This window comes from Lipotes vexillifer, unplaced genomic scaffold (assembly GCF_000442215.2).
Source record: "Lipotes vexillifer unplaced genomic scaffold, Lipotes_vexillifer_v1.1 scaffold7, whole genome shotgun sequence".
Taxonomy (NCBI): domain Eukaryota; kingdom Metazoa; phylum Chordata; class Mammalia; order Artiodactyla; family Lipotidae; genus Lipotes; species Lipotes vexillifer.
In genome coordinates this window covers 7,136,849-7,146,427 of record NW_006792683.1, presented here as the reverse complement: position 1 = coordinate 7,146,427, position 9,579 = coordinate 7,136,849, and the positions used below count along the sequence as shown (strand labels likewise).

Here is a 9,579-nt window from a genome sequence, read left to right as displayed (position 1 = left end):
GAGGTGTTTGTTTCACATTCTGCGGATGCCTCTGCAATTTATTCTCCTGGCTGGAGTGACAGGAAGATAAAACACAGCAAGTGTTTCCTCCTGTGCCCCAAGGCCTGGTGGCCAGTCTCTGGAGGAGAATTCAGTACCCATCAGGGGAGCAACCCCAGGCTCCTATTTCCACCTTTGCTGCCAGGAAGGGCAGTGAGTGGCGGGGGAGACAAGTGGCTCCCTGGGTAGCACAAGGAAGATTTCCCAAGGAAGAGTCCGGTGAGTAATCTGGCAGGAATTTGTTTCAACACTCCGCCTCCCGCCCCCCCCCAAAAAAAACAACCAGACTCAAGATGCTGATAAGAATTCTTTTATGTTATTCCAATAAAAAATACATTCATACAGAAATATAACAATCTTGCAAAAAACAATTTCAAATAAAATCTTGTAAAACAAAATTTTACAAAAATCTTACAAAGATTTTTTTAGATAACAGGGTGCTTCAAAAAAAAAAAGAAATTTCACTAATAGAAATTTTTTTTTAATGTCAAGCAAAAAGTTTCTGCTTGATTGAGGCTCAGTTATCACCTGAACAGAATGTAATTCTTTATGTACTTGCTTATTATGAAAATTACAGGCATTGACATACGTGGCACCCAGCCCCACCCAATCAAACCACTCCATGGTGTTTCATAAGTGAGACAAGCCAGTGCAAGTTTTTTTGTCTTTTGTTTACCTTCTTGCTGAATGGAATTGTTATGGCTAAGCACACAGCAGGGCCAAAAAAGGAGTTTTCCAAAATCCAGTAAATCAAGTGCCTGGATTTGGAATTGCCAAAAGAAAAGTGCATTTCCCCCCTCAGCAATATGAAATGAGTTATTTAGGTAAGTGTATCCATCAGCCCAGATTAAAAAAAACAAAAAACAAAAAAAAAACAGTTATGTGAGCTTTCACCATTGCTCATCTCCAGGAAGATCCAAACAAAATACCAGCCCAGCCAGACTCATATGTGTGTGTGTGTATATATATATATATATATATATATATATATATATATATAAAGGAAAGATCCACACCCATGAGCCAGCAGCTGGATGGAGGATCAGCTGTCCATGCTGCGGTGTGCCAATTCAGGGAAATTACTCGGTGGAAAACTGGAAGAATCTATGTGCTGGAAAAAAATAGCTTCATCTGCATAAAAAGTGCTCTAAAAAAGAATCCCTGTGATTAGCTTACCCTTAGGCTCGATTTTCAATAAAGCTGACATTCAAAATCAAAACCTTAGTGTGTCTGAGACCAACGACCGGGCTAGTATTCCGTTCATGACAGTTTTGAATGGCGAAGGTACCCTATCCCAGACCTGCCGATTATGATGAGCGAGCTGGCAGTCTGGAAGAGATCTGATGCCAAGAGCCTGTGGCAAATTGTTAAATTAAAGGGAAAGCCTTTATAAAAGTTAGAGTTCTCATGTTTACCTCCTTTGTGGCCATTTTGAAATATGTCTTCACAGGCTGTGGAATTTTCTAGCTAGACATTCTAATTTCTCCTTAAAAAAATATGTATATATTATCTATATATATGTATATATATATATATATATATACACACACATACACACATACACATACTGTACACACAAATATACATACACAAGAATTTCGCCCACTTTAAAAAAAAGTAATATACTTTCTGTGTTACCAACAGATAGCTAGATAGATATGCGAGAAACTTGTGCCTTTTAAGCAAATACATTGTTTTTTATACTTCTGTATCTTTAATACGTGTGAAAATGTTACATATTAAACACAGCCGGTGTATGATCTGTACAACTGTTGTGCAAAGTCTATACGGAAGTCTCACGGTGGCAGAAATGGTCTGATTTTCCAATTATCACATGTTTTCCACTTTAACACTGACAGTCAAGTTTTCTAAACTACTGAGTAAATACTGACTTGTTTGGGGGGTTTTCATCTATTTGACTTTGTGACGGAGGACCTTAAAGAGATTTTTTTTTCTGTATTATATATTGATACAGTACAAAGCCAGGTGAAAAAAGAGCCTTAATAAAGCATGCATCACCCATACCCCTGTACGAGACCCCTACATAAGGGGCCACTTGCGTAAGGCACCATTGTTAAGATCTACAGTGCATTAACAGCTAGAAAACCAGAAATTAGTCCTCAAGGCATAAATAAGAGAAACTTAGCTGCATGAGAAAACAGTTTCTAAGCTTTAGTGGTTTTATCCACCCAACTGAGAAAAATTTTAGGTCCTGAGTCTAATGAGACATTAGACCAGCAATTCCCAGCCCTAGGGTCCTGGACACCCAACTCGTGTCCAACATCTTTCAAGGGCATCACAAAATTCTCCAAAAAGGTAATTCAAATTCGAACCATTTACAAAATAGTCCTATGCTGCACAATGCCTCTCTGGAAGGGGAGTGTTATGAAATCGAAGGGGGGAAGGATTGTGTATTGCCAGGCCCAGATGGCTAGGGGGGTCACCGAATTCAACCAATCGTATCTTAGCTGCTCAGTGAACTGGAATCAAAACTGTAGTCCTGATTTAAAAATGGAAAAGCAGATAATTCCCCAGACCATGCATTACTTTTGTCTTAGAAGGAAAAGTTATCAATGTATTATATTTGTAGATACACAGCTTATACAATGGGTAACAAATGAACTCTGTCTCAGAGAGTAGCAGGAGCTACTCACTTCACACAGCTGAACCAGACACCGAAAGTTCTCGCCACACGCTAGAGGGAAAGGGGCTCCCCTCACTACACCCACTCGCCACTCCCGGGTCCTGACCGCCCACGCCTGCCCTCCACATTTTCCCTTCTTTTTCTCTTTTCTTTTTTTTCCTCTAAGGCGCAGACTCTACCTACACCACCCCCCACCCCCACCCCGCCCCGGGAAATGATTGGTGGCCATCTCATCTCATGGAACACGCCTCACACACAAAACATTCAAACTGTTTTTTTCTGTCTCTTGCAGCCTCGCAAGGGAAAGGACTCTGTCTCGTCACACAGTCTGTAGGAGACCCTCCACATACAGCCCACCCACCACTAACATTCTCAGTGCACATGCTCACGGCAAAGGCTTAGGGACCACTCAGAGGATAGGTACCAGTGGCGAGGCCAGGGCCACCCAAACACCACACACCCTGGGTGCTCTGCCGCTTCGGACATGACTTTTTTCGCCCTCGAAAGACCTTCCCAGTAGGTCCTGGAGGCGACCGGGTAGGGTGCAAAATGGCTTTGGCTGGAACACGCACCCTCCTTCCACGGCCGTCTCAGCCTGGAAGCCTTTTTAGCCCGCAGGAGTCGACGCTCTGCCCCTTCAGAGGTGCCTCTTCATGTGCAGGGCCAGGTGGTCGGACCTGGAGAAACACCTGCAGAGAGAATCGGGGTCCCAGACATTAGGTCTCCAGCCCCGTCAGTTACAGACCTCCTGCCCGTGCACCCCCCAGCTAAATTAGCCCTCCCCATGGCGGGTGGGAGTCATCATGCTGAGTCAGCCCCATCCACATTCGGGGCAGGAGTATACATCAAGGAGGTTGCCAATCAGCTCTTGGGAATGTCACCTGACTTTACTGCCCAGCCTTCAAATTTGAAAACTGTTAAAGGGCCAATCTTCAGAAAGTATGAACGAAATCATTCTATTCTCGTGCACTCAGTACACGGTGCTGCCTAACCTGGACGAGTGGCATATTAGAGCCTTTTTAAAAAGTCCTGGGCTGAAAAGAGAGATGCCAGTGCAGGCCAGGAAGACGGCTGCCTTGCTGCAGGGTGACTGCATGCCTACTCCGTTCCGGGGATGGCACCGCCGCGCCCCTGCTGTTCATGCACGTACCTGTCACAGTGAGAACATTTAAAAGGCTTGGCACCAGTGTGCTTTCTGAAGTGTCTCGTTAACTCATCGCTTCTTGCAAAACGCCACTCACAACCTTCCCATGAGCATCTGTAAGGCTTTTCTCCTGGGAAGAGAGCACACGACAGGCACGCCATGATTTCACTGAACAGTGACGGAAGGGCCCTGCTACGCCAACACGGCGCGGGAAAGTCCACTCAGGAGCAGGCCCAGAGGCTACTGACCTCAGGAATTCAGAATACACCTCAGTTAGTGCTGGGAGCCGGCCCTCCCAAGGTAACAGGCAGGGGCTCTTTCCTGACCTAGCCTTGGGCCTCCAAGTGCCGGGGAATAGACTCAGGCTTGGCAGGGCCCACATGACCGTAATCAGAGTGAACGTGTAAGAATGACAATGACTCAGACTGGAGAAATACTTCCGAGGTGATGTGTCAGCCCACTGGACCCGTGGCCTTGGCCAGGGCTGGGTTTTATTTCTTTCTCCATGGAAACGGTTTCTCTCAAGCACTTATTTTGTTCCTTACTCACTTCCCTGTGGAATGAGGCTTTGTAGTTTCCTCCGGGAAACTATATTTCTCCAAAACTGAGGTCATGAGTTTCTGGGAAACCCCATTCCAAGGTCTTCAAAACACTTTCTAAATGACAAGCAAAAGACCCAGTCGACTTTATCCCTTGGTCGGATTACAAACATGATTTCACTAACAGTGCTACCTGAGAAAATAAAAAACAATTGCCACAGTCAGTAGCCTGGCTCCAGGGTACCCAGGTCCCGATCCTGGCTCTGCCCTGAGCCGTTTCAGGATCCTGATCTCCTCTCATTATTGGTAACACGAGAGTCTGCATGACTTGATCTCTAAGACCCCTTCCAGCTCCAAACTTTCTGTGATGCTTCACCAGTTATCCTAGACTGTCACGGTAACTATAAATGGAACTATTCTCTAGACTGTGATATTTCATTAAGAAGTTATTATTATTTTTTAAAGTTGGCATCAGAAAACAAAGGCAGCATGATACACAGAGAAATTCTCACTAAGTACCTGCTGACGATACCGATTCGCACAGAGTCGATGGGTCTCAGACCCCACACGGTGTCTGGCACCCACCTGCGCCACACAGCCCGGCCACCCTCTCCCAACCCTCGAGCTTCATTTCCAAAAATCAGAGGCAACTCCGAGTAGCACTGTACACGGACACTGCAGACTGCACAGTGGGCCTTGATAACCCAGGTGGCTGGAGTGGGTGGGGTACTCGGTGTAGACAGAGAATGTGATTTACCTCTTGTTTGTTTAATCTGAAAGCGATAACCATTCATCGGGCACACATGTCCAGTCTTTCAGCGCCTACTCTGTCCTCCCCAGAGACCCAACTCTTTTGAGGGAAGAAAGGAGGTGAGGATGTGTCTGCTCTGACAGCCTCCTGCGGAGCCCCGGCCCCCTCCCAGGGCTGGTGCAATTAATTCAGCGGCGCCCGGGTCGCAGGAGGGACTGACCTGTGTGGGTGCGCTGATGTGCTTTCAAGTGGGAGCTTTTGGTGTAAACTTTTCTGCAGCCGTTAAAGTGGCACCGATGCACCCTCCTGCGGCCGTCTGGGGAGGCGTCTCCGCTGCCCTTGTCGCCGGGCTTCCCCGCAGTCCCACTGCGAGCCTTCCCGGGAGGGTGCAGCTCACCCGGCATGCAGCCCCACAGGTGGGACGTCTCCCTGCTCAGTTCTGGGGAGGAAGGGGGCGTGGAGGTGACGGAGGAGCTCAGGTTCCCCGAACTGACTAAAACTTCGCCGATGGGGTCAGAGGTAAACTTGGTGGTGGGCGAGAGCTCCTCGGAGCTGTCGGAGGATTCACTGCTCACGTCCGAGTTCAGGCTGTTGGTCTCCAGGTTGTAGCCAAAGCTGGGGCTGTTGAGTGCATCCTCAGGGGGACTGGAGGACATCTTTAGGTCCGAGTCCTCCTTTTTCTCCCGAGCCAGGATGATTTTGGTCCACAGATCTTCCTGGCTGTCGAATTTGATTTCGGAGGCTGACACATAGCAGGGTTCGCTCTGGAGGTAACGTTCCAACTCCAGGCAGGTCTGTGCGAAAGGAACCACAAGGAGGCACGTGATTGTGACGACTACCGAAAACGAACCGAAAGCGCACTTCCAAAAACATGCAGGAGTCAAGGGCAAATAAACTGTGGCCTTGTCACTACAAGAATCCGTGTCTTTAGCAGAGTGAGAGGAAAGCTGTTTCTAGGAATGGGTACACATTCAGAAGGAATACCAGAGGTGAAACCTCTCCCCGCTTCCCCAAGTTGGACCAATGGCCACAAATGGCTGATGGTCACTGAGCCAGTTTTTGTTATAGTTACAGTGTTGACGTTTCTAATAAGTTTCTGTAAGCCACACAAAGAATACCAGCCTCACACCTGCCCCCACCGTACAGGTTTAACCATATTATCTGACAGTCGAGAACCCTGTGCAAGAAGGAAACCCAGGCATCCGCCTTCCAGAGGCACAGGCAGAGGGCTTGCTGCTCTCAACACAGTGTGCTCTGACATGGCATGTGTCTCCCTCTGGAGAACCGCTGACAGCACAGGCCATACTCAGTGAGTGGACGCAGCCAACTGATGGTCTAGGGTCAGGAAGGAGCTGCAGAGAAACCACCCGTTTCCTGCGGAGCCCAGACCTAATAGGCTTTCAAAGAATGCCATTCCCAAGTGCAGGGCCATACGCACACACAACTTAAATGACTTCCACAGTGGTCAGAGGAAAACAACAACAGGAGTGGAGAAACCATTCCAGAATGGCCATCTGCTATTGTAAAGGATGCAGGAGGGGAAATTCCTCCGCAGCCCTGCTGGGAGTCCCACAATGGACAAGAACTTTATCTACAGGCCAAGAGTACAACTGTATGAGTCATCACTCTATTTCTTTCACACAATGCCAAAGGAGACTTCCTTTTGAAATTCTGACCAGCGGCCAAAAAAGGACCCGGTTCAAATATACATGCAGCGTGTCATGGCCAGAGTGCCCCCCCAAGCCCCACAACCAACCTTTCCAGAAGCTACAACTGCCGAGAGACCAGCATCCCCTCTCCCCACCATCTCAAACTTTCTAGCCACTGGAAAAGAAAAACGGTAGGAAACATTTTAGGTTTAAATTATGTCTGCCCTTATCTTCACTAGGATCAACTGCCTGCATGTCCATATAAGGCTGTCTATACTACTGCAATTCCACAGTTTTAGATTTCTACAGCAAACTCTGCTCTTTTTAGCAAATCATTTTCAGGACTAGCAAAGCCCACCCGAAGGGCTCCTGCTTGGTTATTTAGCAGTGTGCCTGCTATCAGAATAGACCCTTCCCCCTCCCCCTCCTCACCTAGCAAGCAGAGGGGGAAAAAACAATCATTGTTTTCTCCTTACCCCTAAAATTAGACGTCTGGGTTACAAAGCACACTAGAGTGTTCTGTGGAGAGACAGCAAGATATTCTATGGATGTTCCAAAGAAAAAGGAAAGCACGTTTATTGAGATCTTGTTAAACTTTAATAATCTGGCTAATTTAAAATCTCCATTATGCTGACGAGCACTGGGGACCAGAAGGAAGCTCTCAGGGAGAGTTTAAAAGCCTCTGAAGGCGACCAAGAGCTCAGCCTGGCTTGTGGCCCAAATCCCAAATGCCCAAGGAAACTACTTAGATCAATTTCAATCACGTCCTAGGAAGCAGCTTCTTTAGGAGGAAAAGCCTGGAGGGGAGAGGGAGGCAGGAAAGGGCTGGGAACAATTAAGCAGGCATGTGAAGGTTGTAACACTTTGCATTTCATCTCCCCTAAAAGCCTTCTAGGCTTTGAAACCCACAATATATATTTGCTCGGCTAATTCACTTTGCGACAAAAAGCAAACTGCTTAGCAGCACAGAGAAAACCCCAAACCTTCCTTCTATCTTTAAAGATAATGGGACAAGTGTCAGAATCTCTCTCCCTTCAGGTAATCCTAACGCATTAGAAGGGGTCCAGTCCCCTGCCCCTCTCCCTTCAGGTAATCCTAACGCATTAGAAGGGGGAAAAATTGTTTCTTAAATGTCCAATGCCAAAAATTCCAGTTCCACTAAAAAATGCCGGAAACAGAGACTCCTCTTCCCAAACTCTGACTTGAAGCAATTCGGAGGGGCTCATTGTCATATGACTGATAAGTCACTGGTTGTGCAAACATTGGGGGTTTTTTTTCCTTCTTTTTTCTGGTCAACAAAAGAAGCAGGTTAAGAAAAACAAGGCAGATCGAGGCATATCTTAAGGATTCCCAAGAAGGTAAAGAAACTGAAAATGGCCTGGTAGAGAAAAGGAGCTGGTGATGTTTCGCTGGTGAAATCTTTAATTAAAAAAAAAAATCTCCACGTACAAACACCAAAAAGCAAAACAAAACCAAAATCGCTTAAAAAAAAACCACCCTTGGCAGTCCATGCAAGTTCACATGACCAGATCCAGCTGTGGAGTCTGGAGCTGGTACAAGTACCAAACTTCTGCGAAGGGCTGGGGCCGGGATCAGGCCGTGGAGCTGGGTCTGCCCTCCGGAGAACGCAGTTCATACGCCCCTGAAACGGCAAAAACACTCCATGCGACGAAGCACTGCTGCGCCCCACTCAAATGACAACTCCGCTCCACGCTGTAAAAGGCCCCTTTAAAGTGCCTTCCACACCGGAGGCAGCAGAAGTACGTTTTAAGCCTAATTATTTTAATTTTTTAAAAATTTACCCGAACCATTTAAAAAAAGAAGAAAAAGAAATGCACCTCCAACCACACACCGTCCTGTCGGTGAGTGCATGCACTCCCTCCTCGGCGCACCCGGGCACCTGGCCCATGAAAATTCCTATTTACCTGTTGCCAATATTCCTCCAGGGAGGGCAGCGCCGAGAAGTAACCAGTCTCGTGCACAATCTGGAGTTCCTGGAAGATGCTGCACATTGGGAGCACATCCATGTCGGGTTGGAAAAGACAGTCACTGCTGTTGTAAAAACAGGGAGGTGTGCGGTCTGGAGTCGGGAGCGCAGCAGCCGTGCCTGCAGCGCCGGGGAAGTTCATGCAAACTCAGTGGGCAGCAATTAGGCGCCGCGGGTTCGGATCCTACCGGAGCCCGGAGACTCGCTCGCGAGCCCACACAATATTTGCAAACACCGGACTGACTGCAAACGTAACCCCTGCAAAACTTCCCTATTCAAAGCTCCGCTGCCAGCCTCCCCTCCTCCCCGCCCAGCCCCCCCCATCTCCCCACGTGACTCGCCCGTGCCCGCCCCGCGCACCGCCCAATCACGCCGCGCCCGGCCCGGGGGCTGCGCGACGATGATGTCAGCTTCGGCCAATCGCGGGCAGCGGCTTACAGCGGCCCCGCCTGGCGTGACCGAGCCTCTCCATCACAACCCTCGCCATTGGCTGAATTCGAACTTCGGCCAGCTGTGATTGGAAGGCGGTTTCGCAGGCTATTTTTAGCAGGGTATATAAGGCGCGGGCCGCCTCACGCCGGAGGAGTCGGTGCTGGGAGGTGTGCGGCCGAGCGGCTGAGTACGCTGCTGCCGGGCAGAGGGAGCCGGGTGTTCCTTCCCGTCCCGTCCCCGGTCCCCGTACCCCTGTCGTACCGGTCCCCGTCCTCATCCCCACCACCCGGGCTGGGCCCCGCAAACCCCGGCCCTCGTCACTCAGGCCGGTCACGCGGGTCCAGCCCCCTGCTCCCGGCCCAGCCGTTCAGTGTGCCGCTGCCTGGCTGCGGGG

At 48.7% G+C, this 9,579-nt stretch overlaps 1 protein-coding gene across 3 annotated transcripts; it reads right to left on the bottom strand.

Moving 5' to 3' along the window:
- Nucleotides 1-349: 349 nt before the first annotated feature.
- KLF6 (KLF transcription factor 6) lies at nucleotides 350-9,000 on the bottom strand. 3 transcript variants are annotated; one of them, XM_007465830.1, is made up of 4 exons: nucleotides 8,692-9,000; nucleotides 5,338-5,911; nucleotides 3,834-3,957; nucleotides 350-3,372 (listed from the first exon to the last, which is right to left on the bottom strand). In XM_007465830.1, exons 1-4 carry the CDS (start codon nucleotides 8,893-8,895, stop codon nucleotides 3,321-3,323), a joined length of 954 nt encoding a protein of 317 aa, XP_007465892.1. In that variant the 5' UTR covers nucleotides 8,896-9,000; the 3' UTR covers nucleotides 350-3,320. The 3 variants fall into 3 exon arrangements, with proteins under 3 accessions (XP_007465892.1, XP_007465893.1, XP_007465894.1); XM_007465831.1 differs by having other exon boundaries at nucleotides 3,312-3,372; nucleotides 5,464-5,911; nucleotides 8,692-8,793; XM_007465832.1 differs by lacking the exon at nucleotides 3,834-3,957 and having other exon boundaries at nucleotides 3,335-3,372; nucleotides 8,692-8,793.
- Between the last annotated feature and the right edge of the window lie 579 nt (nucleotides 9,001-9,579).